The sequence below is a fragment of the Mauremys reevesii genome, linkage group 11 (genome assembly GCF_016161935.1).
Source record: "Mauremys reevesii isolate NIE-2019 linkage group 11, ASM1616193v1, whole genome shotgun sequence".
In the NCBI taxonomy this organism is placed as follows: domain Eukaryota; kingdom Metazoa; phylum Chordata; order Testudines; family Geoemydidae; genus Mauremys; species Mauremys reevesii.
In genome coordinates this window covers 59945984-59965956 of record NC_052633.1, presented here as the reverse complement: position 1 = coordinate 59965956, position 19973 = coordinate 59945984, and the positions used below count along the sequence as shown (strand labels likewise).

Here is a 19973-nt window from a genome sequence, read left to right as displayed (position 1 = left end):
ACCATCCAGGACCTCCCCTTCAATGAGGACAAGTTGTTATCCACTAAAATGGATGATGTTCTACACTCCCTAGAAGACTTGAGGGTGACCCTCCGGTCCCTTGGGATTTACACTCTGGCCCCCTACTACTGGCAATCTCTGCAATCTCTGCAACCCTACCCACCATACAAACCCAACCAACTGTTGGCACCCCCGATCCCAGCGCTCACGATCATCGGCTACTGCCACACCTTGGCATAAACAGAAGGCCCAATTTGACACGTCCCTGGCAGATGTCCTCTGGCACAAGAACTGCCATGCAGCAACATGGTACTCCATCCACACTTTCACAGCGCGCTACGCCATCAACCAGTGGGCAGCCATGGGATGTGCCATCCTGGAGCAGGCTTTACCCATCTCGTCCTTGCATCCACTTCCAAGCTGGTCACTGCTCCATACTCATCCGCATTTGGCATACAGATAGGGACCATCACTCAAAGAAGAGGAGGGAGGTTACTTACCTGTAACTGGAGGTTCTTCGAGATGTGTGGTCCCTATTTCTATTCCAGTACCTGCTCACCATCCCCTCTGCTGCGGACTGCCTAATCAGTGGTAAGAGGCTGACTGAGGACACGTTGTCCCGCACGGCCTCTTATAACCTGGCCTGGAGCACGTGGCAACGTAAGATGCCCGTGCGTGTCAACAGACACTGCTGCTGAAAACTTTCATCTCCGGCGCATGGCACGCATGCACACTCGTGTTTGGAATACAAATTGGGACCACACATCTTGAAAAACCTCCAGTTACAGGTAAGTAACCTCCTCTTGCTGGTACCTAACCCACTTCTCATCTATTTTGACGAGTACTATATAACACTCCAAAAACCTATAACAGTACTCAGACCCAAGTTGTGATGTCAATTTCTAGGTGTCTGTTTCCCAATGTTCTTCCACTGATTAGTAACATCACATTCAAACTTGCTCAAATAAGTAGTATTTGTATTTAAAAAACAAATGTAAAGTGGTGAACACAAGAAGAAATTGCATGATGCCTGCAAGTTGTCATCTTGCCTTCCATCTGGCTCCAGCTGTATGTTTTATCCATTAGTTATATTAAATAGTTTAGTTTGTCATGGCTATGTGAACACATGTGGTGATCTTTTTCTGCTGCCGATTCCTGGCCCTGCTCCTCAAAGGACCTTTCTTCCATGCTGCAGAACTGTTTCCATTTCAGGGAAGTAAAGCATGTGTGTATTCATGCAGTTACCCCTCATGCTTAAACTTTTTAGCATGCATCCCATCATTCTGGATTAAAACAGATGCAAAACTAATCTGTGGCCTTGTTGCCCACCAATGTATCTAGGTGCCAAAGCACTAAAATGTCTGCTAGCATCAAATTGAATTGTTAGTAGTGTGGTGACAATAGAGCCTTATTTTGCGTGCTTGGGAACTAACTATGAAAAGTAGGTCATGTTGTTTTCAATAATGAATGTAATAAGCAGGTGCAAGAGAACCAGGCAGAGAAATTGAATTAGTCCAAGCGAAAAAGGCCTACTTGATAAGGCTCAAGGACTATGTTGAGGTTGGATTTTATAAATAAGAAAATGTAGGAACAAAGTTGCCTACTCTTTTGAGACAGTCTCCCACAGTATTCTTGCCAGCAAGTTAAAAAAGTATGGGCTGGATGAATGGACTATAAAATGGATAGAAAGCTGGCTAGATTATCGGGCTCAACGGGTAGTGATCAACGACTCAATGTCTAGTTGGCAGCTGGTATCAAGCGGAGTACCCCAGGGGTTGGTCCTGGGGCCGGTTTTGTTCAACATCTTTATTAATGATCTGGATGATGGGATGGATTGCACCCTCAGCAGGTTCTCAGATGACACTAAGATGGGAGGAGAGGTAGATACACTGGATGGTAGGGATAGGGTCCAGAGTGACCTAGACAAATTAGAGGATTGGGCCAAAAGAAATCTGTTGAGGTTCAACAAGGACAAATGCAGAGTCCTGCACTTAGAACAAAAGAATCCCATGCACTGCTACAGACTGGGGACTGATTGTCTAAGCAGCAGTTCTGCAGAAAAGGACCTGGGGATTACAGTGGATGAGAAGCTGGACATGAGTCAGCAGTGTGCCCAGGGTCGGCTCTAGGCACCAGTGTCCCAGCACTTCTCAAGGGGTGGGATTCCAGCCCTTTGGGGGGCGGCACCTTTGCTTCGGCGGTGGCACTCCAGCCTTTTTTTTTTTTTTTTTTTTTTGCTTTGGCGGCAGCAAAAAACCAAGAGCCGGCCCTGAGTGTGCCCTTGTTGCCAAGAAGGCGAATGGCATATTGGGCTGCATTAGTAAGAGTATTGCCAGCAGATTGAGGGAAGTGATTATTCCCCTCTATTCAGCACTGGTGAGACAACATCTGGAGTATTGTGTCCAGTTTTGGGTCCCCCACTACAAAAAAGATATGGACAAATTGGAGAGAGCCCAGCAGAGGGCAACAAAAATGATCAGGAGAGGAGAGGCTGAGGGAACTGGGCTTGTTTAGTCTGCAAAAGAGAAGAGTGAGGGGGGATTTGATAGCAGCCTTCAACTACTTGAAGAGGGGTTCCAAAGAGGATGGAGCTAGGCTGTTCTCAGTGGTGGCAGATGACAGAACAAGAAGTAATGGTCTCAAGTTGCAGTGGGGGAGGTCTAGGTTGGATATTAGGAAACACTATTTCACTAGGAGGGTGGTGAAGCACTGGAATGGGTTACCTAGGGAGGTGGTGGAATCTCCATCCTTAGAGGTTTTTAAGGCCCAGCTTGACAAAGCCCTGGCTGGGATGATTTAGTTGGGATTGGTCCTGCTTTGAGCTGGGGGTTGGACTAAATGACCTCCTGAGGTCTCTTCCAACCCTAATCTTCTATGATTCTATGCCAAGGTTGGCCTTATGGAAGTGAATGTAATTGGTGAATGAAATGAGGAGGAGATGAACTATGGTGCACACTTTCCACTCTGACGTCCCTTTTGGGGATTCTTAAAAGGAGACTTTGGAAGAAAAAATCTCATCTCACCTTCTCTGACCCCAGCACAGAAGGAGCAGACCAAACCGGAGGATTTTCTTTCCTGGGGGAAGTCATCGGGCCTTGCTCATGTTTAAGGAACTTTGCACTTCACCTGTGAGTCCCGAAAGTCATCATGACATCCAGTCCTCAGCCCATCAGTGGGGATACCTGATGTCAGTGCTGCAGAGGCTCCATTCAGATGCATGTAAGATCCTGTTCTGTCTCCCTTCCTTTTATGTGTTGCTTTCTGCCTACTCCATCCTTTCCACTCTCTCGGCTGTTCACTGGATCCTGAAATCAACTGTATTGCGTGCATCAGCCCAGTGAGATGAGACAGGCCATCCATCCGTGCTCTGTTTGAGGAGAACAGAGTCAACCAAATGATATTCCTGACCAAAATGTGAGCCAGAGTCCAGAGCAACTGGTGTTGTGACCAACCTGCAAGCCTAAAGCATCCATTCATGACTGACCAGCTGCCCAGTTTTCCAAGAACATCAACAAAAGCTGTTTCTCCCACCTTTTTTATCCTGTCTCTCCTCCACCTTGTGTCTGTGTGTTTGTAAAAAAACAGGAAAAGTGAATGCCCTGAACACATGAGGGCTGGGAATAAAATTAACTCTTTCCTATTCATCAAAGAAGGGTTGTTGGTAAGACTGATATTTTGCCTCCAAAAGGAGAGAGGCTTTAATACGTTTTGATTGTTATTCATAATTACTCAGTTTCAGCTTTTCCTTGTTTTGATTTCTAGTTCTTTGTTCTTTGATCAGTAAACTTCCAACTTTAGAACTTTGGGTGTTTGCCAAGAAACCACGCAAACCAGAAAAATCCTGAACCTTTGTAATACTGTTTCAGTATTGGACAGTGAAAGAGTTTTATTAAACCTTTAACTCCTTTGACACTTGAGATCAATAGAACAGTGTACACTGCTCATCCCTTGATCTGGCTAGATTGGAGAATGATTTTAACTCTTACACCTCATCCCCTAACTGTTCAGCTGTTTACATTATGGGAAGGCTTTTGTGAAATGGTGGGTTTTCAAACAGGATGTGATGTCAGTTAGATGGGCAGAGGTGCAACCACATAAGAAAAAATGTGCGTAAGGTGGGACCTGGAGTGGAAATACACATCTTGCTGATGTACTGAAAATGATACAGGGGGTAGGGGTAGGACAGATCTTTGCCCCCTCCTGCACCAGTGGTTTCACCTATAGGCCTGGTTTCAGTAAGATCTGATCCAGCCTGGTGTGGATCCCTCCACCAAGTCCTCCCTGCCTGCAGCTCCCAAAAGCCTCACCCTGAATTTGACAGGGTCATCATCGATATGGGTCAGGACTGAAGAGTTGACTCTGAGCTCCATCCATTCTCTTCCATGAGAGGACATTGCAATTCAGGCTGAGTCGTCCAAGTGCATTAAACCTCTAAGCCCATCATTGTGGAATTCCTGATCTTGCTAATTTGATTAACCTTTGAGTTAAACAGGTTTTGTATTAAAATTTTCGGGGGAGGGATGTCAATATGCTACTGAAAATAATGTGCTAATTGCACTGGTTTAAACAGGCATAGTATGGCAGGCACTGTAGAGGCCTCATACATATAGGCATGAACTGCACCTCCTGTTGTTTGTCCTACAGAGGCCTCAAATCCTGCTGAGCTGTATGCCGTCTTTCTGCTGTGGAAAAACGGGGATTCGCTCACTACTGGATACTGATTCGAGGCAGTTGCTGCAACAGGTAAAAATTAAAAATTATTGAGCTGCTGACACAATGTTCTGGAGAAGGGAGAATTTGCAGGCTCCAGCCTGGGCTAGGAGTTGGTTGCTTCTGATGCTCTGACAATACTGGTGTTGCTCTGCTCCCATCACTGAGATGCTTGGAGAGAGGCACAGTCCAGCTGCAGCCCACTGCCTGCCATTCCTGCATTTCAGCAGACAGTGCATCTGTGCCAGAGAATCCTCGTGCTAAACAGAAATACACCAACTCAGTAAAAAGGGTTTCTGCAGACCCTGTGGGGAAAGAGTTTCTGCAGACTTCGGGGCTCCTCCTAGTAGCAGCCATTATTGATTGTGGTATTAATAATTAATGCTTCATATTGTCAAAGCAATACCAGTACAAATCCTCACAGCATCCCCTTGAATCATCCCCATTCTACAGATGGGAGAAACTGAAATGTGTGGATTGTTCAAAGTCACACATGGTGGGATTTGATTCAACCCCCTGGGAGCAGGGCAGTGAAAATGGCCTGTTTGTATCTTTAGAGGCAGCTGAGACAGAGGCAGGGAGGTCACCTACCAACTTGGGATAGGCAGCTTCAATTTCTTGGGATAGGCAGCTTCAATTTCTAGTTTGGGCTCCATAGAAATCCCAAAGGCAGAGGCTACCAAGGAGATTGGGTAATTCAGGAAGCCCTACTCCTACCCCTTCCTTTGCCAGCCCTGCAGAGCCCAGTGTGCTCTGAGGTTCCCAGACTGGCTGACTTGAGCAGAAGGTAAAGGCTGTTTCTACTTCTGTGTCCACCAAATACACACTCATGATGCTATCGAGACTCATGATATCTGCTGTTTTGCTAAAAGCCTCAGTTCCTGGAGTCATGTGATTATGAGAGCCCAGCTTTCATTGTTTTTGTTTTGTTCTAATTTAAGAGTCCAGTCCTCATGGTTGAGGAGGAAAACTTGAAGTCTCATGGTTTTTTGGAGCCTGACTCATGATTTCTGAAGGCATGGTGGGGTTGTCTGAACTGTGGACTTTCTGCCGGTAGGGCTTGCAGTGGGGTTCTGATGACAGAATCAAGTCAGTGTTAGCACTGGCTTATCTGGCTGCTAGCCAGGTGCTCATGCCCTAGGCTATTGGCTGTCGTCAGTACTAGTGCGCTATCTCCCTACTGACCCACTGTGTAATCCAGTTTAACTCAGGCTTGTGTGTGACACATAAATGGCACTGACCCAGTAAATGCAGTTCTTGTACTTGCTACCCATTTTGAATTGGCCTGGTGTATACAACAGCTTGTTGCGGTGAGGCAAAGGGTTAATGACTTTCAATATAGACTTAAATCAATGAGTAGCATCCTTCTGATGTGGGAGACTTTTAATGCTATAATGCGTGTGCCTTTTAAGAAGCAAGATCACAAAGCAATTACACTGATTCGGAAAGTAGTGTCATTATCCCTGGGGGGGAAAAGCATTTTCTATTTACTTGCTAAACAGATTTAGAAAAGTGATAGGCCTTCAGCAAAGGAATTACTTAAAACCTACCTTCCGGGGGCTCTGTGGACTTAATGTCTTTGGTTGGTCTCTCAAGTCAGTTATGTCTGTGTTTGTCCATCCCTAACCTGGTGGTGTACTGTGCGCCCCCCAATCAGTAGGTGGCCGGCTCCCAGAGAGGATGCAGTGTTGAGCAGAGCAAGTGGCAGCACCTTGTGTTTGAAGTTCAAGAAATAGCAAGTTTGTTTCCCAATCAATACGCTATCGTAGGAGACTTGAAAACTGAAAGTGAAGTCATCCTTTGGGAGAGGTGCTGGACTGATAGCCTAGGGAGCGAGCGTCTATGGCAGGACAAGCTTCCACACTTACCAGGAGGTCCATCCTCATTCATTACTTGGCCCCTCTGCTGGTACTGCCAACAAGGAGGCCAAATTTAATAGTGCTTTTTATTCCATGGGCATTAGGGATTGGACTGGATGATATTAGCTGTGGACCCAGGTTGAAATGTGCATCTGGAGTCTGTTAAGGTTCGTATATGGGGTTTTGCTTCAAACCTGTTTCTAGAACAGAATGTTTTGTAGGGAACATCCTAGACTTATGACTTACACATAGATAAGCATGCTGCTTCCTTTCATGCCAGTGTTGAATAGAGGACAATGGGAGATGGGGATGTGTGTGGGCAAATGAACACAGTATGTTAGTGCACTTTTCCTAGCTGGAGAGCTGGGTTCAAAAATCTGACTTTAGGTAAAAATGGAAGTGAATGTAATTTGTGATTCAGTTTCTCTGTCATTAAAAAAGAGGATAGCTGGGCGGTAGTGCTTACCTACCTCACAGGCCTGCCTAAGGGTATATCTACACAGCAATTAAACACTCGCAGCTGGTCTGGGTCGGATGATTGGAGTTTGGGCTGCAGGGCCATAAAACTGCAGTGTAGACATTTGGGCTTGGGTACGAGCCTGGCTCTGGGACACTGCAACTGGGACAAAAAGACCTACTGATAGAACTCATGGACTTAAACAAGAACAGTGTAAAGCACCGGAAATCAATTAACCAAAATTGGTGCGTGAAAAACTAGGCCCAATTCATGGACAAAAATGAGATTTATTCCATGCTGCCCCCCCTTTTGGGGTCCCTAAAGAGACTTTGGAGAGAAAAATTGGCTACTAGAGCAAGCTTGAGCTTTACCATTATAGCTGCCACTCCCACCATCTCCTGGAACCCCAGACCTTCATCCTAATCCTGAGAGATGTTCTGACCAGACTGGGCCAAAGAGAGAGGGACCCAGATGACACCGTCACCTCCACTGCCTGAAATCTGAACACCAGGTGGGATGTTGAAGCTTTTTCTCTCCCCGCCCCCCAAATCCAATTACACCTTCTCCTTGCCTAGCTTATTCCTTCTTTTTCCTATCCCTCTCCTTTCTCTTTCTGTGTAATGAGAGTCTGGCTTAGCCAACCAAGATTGCATATTTTGCAACAGTGCTGTAAGCCTAGAAGAAGCTAAATGCAGTGCCCTGAACAGCCCACTGCTGATGCAAGTTTACCAGGTCTCAGAGTAGCTGATAAGACCATGTACCATGCCTGTGTTTTTTCCAGCAGTAAGGTTGCAAGTGAAAGTCAACACCAGAGACAGAAGCTGCATTTTCTATCTTTGGGGTTCTTTTCTTGCCCCCTCTTTTCCCCGGCTTGTCTAGTCTTTTAGGAAACAGGATTGAACTTTAACAGCAGCAGCAACAACGACAGCTGCAGCCCATCTCTACTAACTCCTTCTCCTTTCCCCAAAAGGATAGTTATTACCATTTCGAAGAGACTGTCCGACAGAGACTGTCCACCCCCCAAAAAACTCTCTCTGGCTAAAGGGAACAGGGGATGTTGAAAGGAAAAGCCTTGTTTTGTACTTTACATTTTAAATTATTTAATTGTTTTTCTTCTTGTCTGTATCTCTAATAAAAGGTTCAAATGATTTTTAAAGGTGCATTTGCCATGGTAATGAGCAGGCTGGGGTCTCTGTATATCAGACCATGAACCTTGTTTAAAGCTGTCTGATGTTGGACAGTGACTGTGTTATAACACCTTTGATTCTTTGGGCCCTTTATTCCGTCTAAATTAATACAATATTGGGTATTGCAGAACTGCTGCCTAGGATGGCATAATTTGCAGTCTCTGTTCAGGAGAATCAGTATCATACCCAGAATACCAACTATTAAGGTGTATTTGCAATGTGCACTATGGCAGATTTTACCATGAGCCAGTCTGCACTTACTGCTATAGCCAATGCTCTGAGATCCTTTTTTGTATGAACACCGATGTTTCTCTCTCTGACACACTTGTGTGCGCACACATTTCCCTAGAATCACCTTGAACTAGGGCCATTTTATATTAACAACTTACTCCAGCAGCTATGATCAACAAAAGAAATTTGGCCAATATAATTCAACTTCAGCATTAAGGGTGAGATTTTTCAAATGCACTTAAATGACTGAGGAGCATAAGTCCCATGGAAGTCAATGGCACTTGTGCTCCCGAATTACTTAGGCTCTTTTGAAAATCCTGCCTTCTATTAACTTCTCTGGAAACAGGCTCAGGCTCTCTGTTTTTTGTTTCCTGGACTCCAATCAAGTGTTGATTATGTAATTTTTCTAAGATCCAGATAACAGATGTGTAATGAACAAAACAAAATAACACTGATGATTTTGCTAGCTGTTTTACTAGCATGGGGTTTTTTTTGTACATTAAATAAGCAATTATCTCTTTTACTATTGCAACATGTCATAAAAATTACCCTTTAAGATGAAGTTCAATCTCTCACAGAAGAATACACACAAACTGTGATAGGTTTAGCTTCACTTCTGAATACTAGAATGTCTCTCCATTGCTACTCTCTTGGCTTTTTCCTCTTAAAGATCAAAATATCATCACAAGTGGGTTTTGTTTTGTTTTGTTTTTTGGGGGGGTGGTTGTTGTATTTACATGCCAGTGAATGACTGGCTCCTGGATAATCGCAGATGGCCTTTCAAGCACCTATGACAATTCAAAATCTGCTGGAATTAGTTTAATTTAAACAATGCTAAATAGGAATTAATTACACTTTCTTGAGGGGGTCAGTCAGAGATCATGTTTGTGGACTACATAGCCAAGGACATAATCCTGTTTGTATCTACATATATCTTTTTATCAGAAGCATTTCAAAGTTCTAATTCAGAGACCTCTCAATTGTTCACCTTTTAACGTCTCTTCTTTCACAACAGCACGTCTCCAGTCATATGCTCCTGTTTACATCAAGTGCTAGGCAACGCTGACAAGCAAAACAACTTTCAAGGTAGTCCTTGACTGAAAAGGTTGATTTTCTTCAGTGCATCCAAATGGTAGTGACTTCCATACCAGAGGCAGTGACACTAGAAGCTAGGAAGTGGCTAACTCTTCTCTTGCTCTAGCACCTTCCCCTGAAGTATCTGGTACTGGCCATTGTTGGAGTCAGGAAACAACTAGATGTACCTCAGGTCTGATCCACTAGGGCCATTCCTATGAAAAGTAGTGAGGCTGAAGAGAGCAGAGCACTGATGTCACTGAAGAGGCAGAAAAGGACCCTGCTAGCCATGATGAGTCCTCCCACTACATTCAGTCTGTGGTTCCACTGAAGAATATTTATGGGTAGGGCACTTAAATCACCTGCTCTTCTCAATTAGCATCTGCTCCATCAATATCTACAAGGAGCTCCAAGTTACCAAAGAAAAAGGATGATGGAACGATAAGCGGGACTAAGCAAAAGCTTGATGAATGACTTCATTTAGTTTGTGCTTTGGAAAATAGTTTCTGGCACTACCCAAAATTAATGCATTATTAAAGGCTCTGCCTTATGCCAAGTGAGGCTTTTATTCTTGGCATATGTAGAGATCATCAAGGGCAAGACAGTGTTTTGCTAAGTTTTTGTTAAAGTAATAAGTAAAAGTGACTGTTAGTTTTAATACTCGGTAATGATTATAACTGGGTACAGATATCTAAGAATGTTGGACAATAGGGGCAAACTGCATGGGAAAGGAAAACTAGGGTATGTCATGAAATAAAGGAATGTGGAGATTTTCCTGACTCTAGTAACAGACTATGGTATGTGTGAGGGGCGTGTATATATACATGTTTAGCAGTAAGTTAGTATTTTTGGCACAAAATACGCTGAATCTGCATCCTTGCATTAGATAAATTAATCAATAAATGCATCCTAACACTGGGTAACTGTTAATGGACCACAGTACAAATTTGCATTGCTGTTTTAAGAAAAAAAAATCCAACCTATGGCAAATCCACTGCAATATGCTACTGCTTTTGTGGAGGTTTGTCCTATACTTTGTTACCTGGTGCTTGCTTTGTTAACGGTTGTGCTCCTATCTCCCTGTGATGCTGAAAAGTGCTGTATGTACTGCTGAATGGCATGTAATGATCTTTAATATTATCCAGTGGCAGTATGGATATTACTATTACTACTCAGCACTGAAAAAAACTTTGTTTACAAAGCACTGTGCAGACTTGAACTAACCCAAATTAAGTACAAAAGACCTAAATGCTAGAGAATGAAAATCCAATTCACAGTGAAAGATGCGTTTTTCCACCCCATGTTTCCTCTATACAGAACAATTGGGGGAAATAGAAGACTATAAACCACTCCTATAGTAGCAGAGCAATATGAATTGGGTATAGTAGTCTTCACTTCCTAGTGAAGAACTAGTGGGGTTTTGTGCTATTTAGCAGCACATGTCCCATCCCAGAGGGAAGGGGTGAACTGATTAATTTATGTTTTCAGTTGTATGTGTGTACAGATCCGTCTAAATCCTAAGATTGTAACTATGAAAGGGGCAAGAGTGGAATGCCAGGGGCTCTTGCTACTCCCAGTGACAACTTACAGATTTCCTAGGAAAGCATGGCCAGAGGCTACATTACTTGTCTGTATCTGTCCCCTAAAGTAGGGGACATTTTGGTGGGGGGAAATCTGCTAAAGATTGCTGGGAGTGGGCAAAGTAACAGGTGGCTGAGAGATGCTGTGAAGGCCTCTGTGAAGATGGCCTTGTGCCCCCTTGCCAGAGATTCCCAAACTCTACATTTGTGGGCCTGTCCCCTCAGTGTTTTCTGGGGATGGGGGGGCCAGGCCCCACTCTCCCCAAAGAAAGAATGCAGAAGAAACCGAGTGGAACCTCAGAAAAGCTTGACAGTGTTTAGGCTGATGGTGCATTGAGACCCACCCTGTCATGCTGACCACCAATTCTGTCTCATTGTTTCCTTGTACTCCCCCATCTGCCTGTCTGTCTATCCATCTGTTGTCTCTTAGATTGTAAGCGCTTTGGGGTAGGGCCTGTCTTTTTGTTGTGTGTTTGTACATCTACCACCACCATGACCGAGGCTCCTCAGCACTACGGTAATACAGATCATAACCTTGTTGAGTATTTTGGGCTTTACTTGGGCATAGAATTATCACACAGTGGAACCATCAAGCTGTCTGTTTTTACTCAGTTGCAGTCTGCCTGAGTAAGGATATCAGAATTTGTCCAACAATTTGTAAGTTCTTTATGACTGGGAATCAAAGGTGCTATATAAACATAATGTATCAAAAAGCAATCTATTATCAATTTCTCGACAATTTGATTGTAGGTCTGCTGTTGTATGTTCTCAACCAAATGAATGTGGATTTCCCTGCTTCTTGATGTATTATTCTGACCTCCATGATAGCATAGCTGCTTTTCTCACCCAACAGGGAACAAATGAAATGCCCCAACACTGATTCACTTCTCCACACAGTGAAGCCAACCTGAAATATACAAAGTAAGGCGGACATTGCAGTGACCAGAGAATCTAGTTTAATGGGCTGCTGTACAGGAAGACTTTGTTCTACGATACATTCTGGAAACAGCTGTCAAATGTTACTACTTACAGGTACTGTATAAAATAGATACGTTTTATTGTATACATCATGGTTCTTGGATATTATAAGTAGGATATTAAGAAATACATAGGAATGTGTGGTGAAGGATGAAGAGTTTTTTGTTTTTTACAGAATAACCTAAATCTGAGTAGCTTTGTGTTTCACCGCAGTTCAAAGCCGTCACTGCTGTACCTTCATCAGGCAACGCAGCAACCACGTAGTCACAAATACTGGTACATTTGTGTATGGTACAATAAAAGAGTGAGAATCACATTTCTCATACTGGTCCTTCTTGTGCTTCATTTTGGCTTTTATCTGTACAGTAATACTCTTTGTGCTTATTTGGTCCATGCAAAGCAATGTACTGTGTGCGTCACTTGTTAAATAAAAATGAAATTCTAATTAGAAGAGGACTTGTATTTTAGATAATTTAGGATTAATAAAATAGTATGAAATTAAACTCTGATAATAGAAATGAGTGGGTCTTGCGCTGTTTTTTCTGTGAGGTCCATCCTCCTAACTTGAGACAAAAATCTTATTTACTTCAGTGCCTTTAAGCGATGGTTGTTAGCATCCATAATCTACATACAGTACCTTTGTTGAATTGTGAGCTGAAATGGTTGGCAATGGCTGTAATTCAAAGTTACAGCACAAATTTGCAAAGTTTGAGCCAACATTAAAAAAAAAGACTCTGAAACTGGCATCTCTTATCTACAGACGTCTATTATATCAATAAAAACAATTTCACTCTAGAACACAGAACACTGCAGCTGGTTTGGAATTGCAAATTATGTATGTTTTCTACCGTCACGGGATTCAATAGCTTACTTGAAAGGAAAATGCTGCTGTTTTGCTGTGTTGTAAGCAGTGCACATATTTGCCTGTTATACAGAGAGATTTCCCATTAAATTAAACTTTAAAAGAAAATATAACATGGGAAACAAACTGCATATTCAGTGAAATACCAGTGGCACCACTTGCCAAAACACATGATGCTGCAGTTTCACAGTCCATACAGAGGAGAGGGTATCTGTCTTCATTCAAACATTTCGTAATGACGTGTTTGCCTTACACGTGGGACCATATCAATAAGCAACCTGGAAATAAAAGCACAAGTGAATTTAGGTCAAGCTATAAGGCGAAAGCACACAGTTAGTTAGGAGAGTTGTGTTAGGCACGCTCATGAAGGAAGGTTTATTTCTTCACTGCTGATCAGAGTGAAACCAGGCCCAGAACCGGCCCTGCCCAACCTTTAAGAAGCTGTGGGAAGGCACAAGGGGTGGGGAGGTGGGTTCTCCCTCAGAAGCATTTGAAATACCAGCTTCACTTCTCTGTATTTTAGAAGATGTAAACACAGGGGGATAGGTTATGGCTTAAAGCCACAGCCCAGTGTGAGGGTGGAGGGGGTGAGGAGCAGGATAGTGCTGCAGTGTGAGTCCCCTGGAGGAATTCTGGCTGAATCAGGGTTGGCTCTGCCAGCCTGGGAGAGGATGTATCCCCCTGCTGACACCAAGACTGCTTTGGAAAAAAAGTTATGGTGGAGGAGAATGGCAGAGACTGTACCCTTAGTGCAATCTGCTCATTGGCCAGAACTCACAGCAAGACTTTTCCCTCAGTGGCTTGAATGCCCAAGAAAGACATGGGAACTTGTTAGCACTTTCCCCTAGAAGTGAGAGTGACTGGGACCTGGCAAGGCAGTGCTGGCAAGCTGTACGGGTGGAATCTGCTTGGAGTGCTGACTGGCCATGGCAGATCCTGGCCATCCAAAGCAGTAGTGTGGGAGTCAAGGGATATACTTGAAAGATTCTGGGTTCTGTCTGTCATGTTTTCATTTTTCTACTGAAATGTCCCCGTCTCTCCTCTGCATTTGGCCAGAATATCCTGCCTCTGCTGTAGAATGTAGATGCCAATGATTTTACAAGAGCACATTCCTTTATTTATAGGAGTGGCATTCCTAATTAAAATGTTAATAACTTTCCAAAGTGGATTATAAGATAAAAATCATAGGTCTGGGCACTAGTTCTCTGCAAGGGGAGTCCAATAAAATAGCTTCTATCATTTTTATTATTATTTTCCTACGAAGTGGGGGGGGGAAAAACCTAAAGACATATCACCCTGAACACCTGCAGTGAAATCCTGGCCTCAAAGAAGTCAATGGCAAAACTCCCATTGATTTCATTGGGGCCAGGATTTCACCTCCAATTTTAGCGTCACCATTCAAGAATCCCTTATCCCATTCACTAGTAGAAAAGTTCTTTGGGTCTAGGCTGACGTATCAGTTTCCAAGCCAATATGCGGTGTCTTTTGTAGTGTTCGAGAGGGAGGCCATCATCCAGTGTATAATTTAAACTCAGCCTTTGCTATGGAGCAGCTCACCTCTCCCTATATTTCACACAGGAAAAAGAGGGCTTAGAAACGTGCCATAAAAATATTTTAGAGGAATTCTGCCCCCAGAATTATGCGTCTGTCCTTCAAAGGTAAATATCCCAAAGCCAAAATTTTGTTGTTTAAAACAAAAAAAATAAGTCCACATAAAAATAGTTTTTAGCTAAAACAAAGCAATACCAGGTGCACGTCTCTGTATTTTAGAAGACGTAAACACAAGGGGCTAGGTTATGGTGACCCTAAAATTATATTATTTTTGGCTTCTCTGTAACATAAACTAGCTTTTGTTTTTTTAAATCCCACTGCCACCACACTGCACACTGTGCTGACAGCTACCATACTAAATTCCAGAGATTTATTACACCAAAGATACATAAACCTCTGTCAGCTGACATTTATTATATTTGAAACACCAACAATCCTTTTGTTAAAGGTGTTGTATTGGATACCAAATACCTCTTAACAGAAGAGATGTGTTGAGTGAAATGTAATTGTTATATGAATGGGCTCCATTTTATTATATAACTATTCTGTTTTCATTGTAGGATTAATGGAATGTTGTTTTGTTCTGGAAGAAATAACCATTCTTACTTTAATAATAAAAAAAAGAATATTCTGAGAACAAATAAACCCTAAACATGCCCAAGGGACTAGATGTTCAGGGGGATGGTACAAAGGTGGTTTTTTCCACCGTTCAGTGACTAGAAACTTTTTGTTCTCCCATAGAGTGCTACAGAAAGTATACCATGGCCCACCTAGAAATTAGCCTCTCTCCTGCTCCCATCCACTTGAGAAGACCAGGTTCCCGAAGAATTAATGAACAGCATTCTTCTCTTTGCTCTCAGACACTGTTGCCTTCAATAACTAACAGGATCTGTGGTAATGTGTTATGAGCTGCCATGCTGCAAGCTCCCAGTGCAGTAGCTAGCGGCCAGAAACGTGCAGGTGTGCACACGCATTCCAGATGAAGAGAGACACATTCTAAGTGAGGATTGTGCTCATCATTGTGTTCATTAACAGGCAAGACATTTAGCACTGTAGATCATGAATGAATCACATGCATGTGCTTGCTAATGCGTGCTGACAGAGCAAATTACAAAAATAAGAAGTTTAACTCACTTGACTCCATAGGCAAGTATTGTAAGTCCCATTAAAATGCCTATACTGCCATCCAGGTACCAGACAGAAGCATTGTGCTTAAAAACTTCTGCACTTAGAAGGATGGAAAATCCCATTACTCCACCTACAAGAGAGTTGAAACCTGGAAGAGAAAAAATAACCCATACAAATCAAGGGAAGCACTCAATCTCTTAGCATCAGCTCAATCGCCTCAACTGTGAAGAGACTCTATGGGGACAACAGCCATTATACCTCACCTAGTAGCACAGAGGGCAGAGAGTCTCTGTGACTGTCGAGTAGAGGCCATTTAATGCTGTGCTGTGCTGAGAAAGTTGGCACAGGTCTCTAGCACATGCTCAGCCACAGTTTACTATGAGGCTGGGGGGGAAAAAATCAGAGTTGGAATGTTCAGTATCTGCCCTTTATATCCTAGGACCTGCTGGTGCTTTTCACTTCCAGTATGAATGAGGTAACGTCCATCTCTTGCCATTGTCTCTCTTGTTCAGTCATCAGCCACCACTTTACATTCCTCTTTCAGTTTCCATTCTAAATCCTATTCACTCTTTCCTTGAGCAGCTTTGCCACTTTCAAAATATCTGTCCAAGGGTCATTCTATCTCAAAAATGACCCTTTCTTTTAAAGGCCCCCTTACGGTTCTATATAGTTAGTTTCTCACCAGTGTCCAGATTACTACCTGAAAAATGAACACACACAATCTTCTTTCTAACTTCAAGACTTGCAAACTCAGTGTTTCAGGCTGGCATCTGTCTTTCATAATACCACGGATAAAGGCTCTGCAGGCCAAATAATACTCTGACACTGGGTAGGCCTGTTGCTATCCATAGATGCCCTTAAAAATACACATACAATCTCAGTGTATTCAGTGGGTGTGTGCCCGTGTTAACTGGTAAGACATTAGTAAGTAACTTAATCAAGAACACAACTCCATCTCACTCTCCCATGGTGTGCGCTGTATGTCTGTGACTTAAAGGAAGCAGAGTTGTCTGCGAATACACACTGGGAGCAGATCTGATGAATATGAAAGTGCCATTTTTACATCATAACTTCAGTGAACTGCACTTTAATATTTGTTTTTCTTTTGATCCATATATCCTGCTTTAATATATATTGCAGCTTCATCTTCTAGCTGAATACATTACTGGATGTAATAGAGTGAGCCTGCTCGGACTATTCCCCATACACTTCAAAAGACCTGCATACTTGTCACTCCCAGCCAGCTGCTTGCAGGCTTGATGATGTTCTTTTCAATCTAAATTTTTTACTTTTCTTTCTTTTAATCTATCAGGTTGGCCCTTCAAAGACCTTTCCTCTTCTAGGGCATTTACTGTCGCTCCTTGACATCCTGCTTTTTAAAAGAAAAAGTCCTTCCTCTTGCTGTATATTTGCAGCCACTTTTTCCTCCCAAACTCACACTTCAGTGTTTCACTCTTTCACAGTCGGTGGTTTGTTTTCTGCTGAACAATGACCTTCCACCACCAGTCCTCAAAGGCCAAGTCGTCATTCTATAATTTCCCACTGTTGTTAACAAGGGTGTAGCTGTGCTGGTGGTCAGAGTGTCTGTATAGATCAGATGGTGGCATCTGCCAGCACTTTAGAGATCATTTTAGGCCTGCTTGGAGCAAGATTAGAAGACATATTGCTTTAAATGCTCTAGTATTAGGAACAGTGGGAAATTGTGGGGAAAATAATTTAGTTTAAACATAGCCAAAGACTCTAATTCTCTGCCTGCTGCAGCTCTTAGCCTAGTCTCTATCTTTTATATTGCACTAACTGCTAGGACATCTGCGTGCCAACAGACCATAGCATCTAATACTTCCTATCTATGGCCCCCATCTGAGTGCCTCTGAATCTTTATTGTATTTATCCTCACAGCGCCCCTAAGGTAGGGAAGAACTATTGTCTCTATTTTATAAATGAGGAACTGAAGCACTGGGGTCCTGATTTTCAAAAGTCTTTCAGCCTGAGAGATTAAGGGCATGTCTGCACTGCCATTAAAAAAACCCGGAGCACCAAGTCTGAGCCTGGATCACCTGACCTGGGCGTGGCTGTGGGGCTAAAAATATCAGTGTAAACATTTGGGCTTGGCTGTAGCCTGGGCTCTGAAACCCAACCCATTCATGGGGTCTCACATCCTGGGCTGCAGTCTGAGCCCAAATGTATACACTGCACTTTTATAGCTCCGTAGCCTGAGCCCTGAGTCAGCGACCTGGGCCAGCCTCATCTGGGCCGTGGGACTTTTATTGTAGTGTAGACAATACCCTAAGTGACCTGCCCAACATCACACAGGAATTCTCTGACAGAGCAGTGAATTGACCTGGGTCTCAGGCTTGTCCCTAACTGCTGGGGCATCCTTTCTCCCCTTAATTTTTTGTTCTTTCTCCTTGTTAATTTCCAAGGACAAAAGGGAGCTCTGATTAAAATTCCATGGCAGGAGATAGCCTTCCATTTGGAAATGCTGCTTCACTCTCAATATTACATAAACCCCAGCGCCTTGTATTTATCACTCAAAGGAACCGGAGCAGAGTGGTTGTTAAATGATGTGCTCTTGTATAACCCACTGTTCCTAATAATAAATGCTGTACAATGACAAGTTTTTTCATTTCAGGATCTATAAGCACTTTCAAACCACTGACTGAATCCTCACAACACTCCTGTGACTGAGGCAAGTGTTATAATCCCCATTGTACATATGGATAAACAAATGCATAAAGGTATGACTTGCTCAATGGTCACACAGCAAGTCTGTGACAGAACCAGGAACAGAACACATGAGGGCCCACCCCTGTTCTCCAAACACTAGACTATCCTGTTTCTCTTACTAATGGCCTTGCAATGGCAGACCAATGCTCTCAAAGAGAGGAGCTAGGATCGGGAAGGGTTTTAGCTTTTGGACAAAGGGTTTAATTGTTCTTTTTGAAGTTATCATTGCAGCCCTTTCCTGAGAAATGCAAGATTGTTCCCTACAAGCCATTTTCTAGTGTTTTGTCCAACCTATCTTTGAGTCCCAAGCAATTCAGCTTTCACCTGTTCCTTCTGGGAGACTGTGCCACAATCTAACACATCTCAGAGACAGTTTTCCTTAAAACACTCACTCTCTAAATTTCATCCCATCACTCCGCAGTCTACCATCCTACATTCCATTCTGTCCTTGTTTACAACCTTCCAATATGGACAAACTGTTAGGCTATTAGAAGACTGAAGAGAACAAGACTACACACATTTAGCTCTTTGAGCTCTCCTAAATCAGTCCTTCCTGCCACATAATCATTTTTGTTTTTCTCTGAGCTCTCTCTTATTTGTCAGTGTCTTTCTGGTAATGTGCGGAGAGGGAGGTGATATGGAATAAGTTCTGAACTCCAATATTCCTGAGATCTGAGTTCTCAGTAGACTAGCATTTGGGCTAACTGTTGTTTATTTGTGTTCACACTGATTTCAGTAAGACTGTGCTAAGTGAAAAGACTTCATTTCCTAGTTCTGAATGTTCAAAGGTGGGATTTTCAAAAACACTTAAGTGATTTTGGAGCACATGTCCCACTGACTTTCTCCTTTCTGTGTCAGGTACTCTGAAGTCACTTAAGCACTTTTGAAAATGCCTCCCCTCATGTTTTTGAGAACGTGCTTGATGATGCTGACCAGATCTAGCTTACCAACACTTCGGGTCTGGACAGGAAGAAGCAAGCTGGAGAAAAATGAATGTTGGAGAACATCAGTGATTGTTCTTCATGACTGTAGCCCGTGTTGGCTTAGTAGGATTTACAGTATAAACCTGGAGCTAAGGAACTTTTAGGCCCCAGTTCTGCCCTGAGATCTGTAAGCCTCCAAATGAAAGTTGTATGGATATTTGAGGGGACAGCTGGCTCCTTGGAATGCAACTGCACTTCATAATTGGTCTGCTTTCTCAACCACAATGGCAAGGGCACTGGAAAAATTCACCTAAATGAAGGGAAATATAATTTGGACAATTCAACCCATGGCTATACCCAGAAAATATTCTGAAATCAGGGGCAGGTCTACACTACAGCTGGGATCAATGCTCTGAGATCGATCCACCAGTGGTTGATTTAGCGGGTCTAGTGAAGACCTGCCAAATCGATGGCAGATCACTCTCCAGTTGACCCCTGTACTCTACGCCAACAAGAAGAGTAAGGTAAACTGATGGGAGCGTTTCTTCCGTTGACCCTCCGCAGTGTAGACCCCATGGTAACTCAATCTAAGGTCTGTTGACTCCAGCTACATAAGTCACGTAGTGTAGACATAGCCAAGGACATTTTTGCACAGAACTATATTGCCATGAACTATAGAGTGTGCATGAAGTAAGAATTCTAATCT

The 19973-nt window shown here is 43.1% G+C and overlaps 1 protein-coding gene across 2 annotated transcripts in view; it reads right to left on the bottom strand.

Annotated features, from left to right (window-relative positions):
• Positions 1–11380: 11380 nt before the first annotated feature.
• Positions 11381–19973, bottom strand: part of TMEM163 (transmembrane protein 163) — a 161173-nt gene continuing 152580 nt past the window's right edge. The window contains exons 7-8 of one of the 2 annotated variants that reach the window (XM_039494026.1): positions 15624–15765; positions 11381–12005 (exon numbers count right to left, since the gene is read on the bottom strand). In XM_039494026.1, the coding sequence (XP_039349960.1) occupies positions 11906–12005; positions 15624–15765 (242 nt within the window). In that variant the 3' untranslated portion in view covers positions 11381–11905. Of the gene's footprint in view, positions 12006–12037; positions 13217–15623; positions 15766–19973 lie in introns of those variants that run through there. The other variant, XM_039494027.1, reaches the window with a different exon arrangement.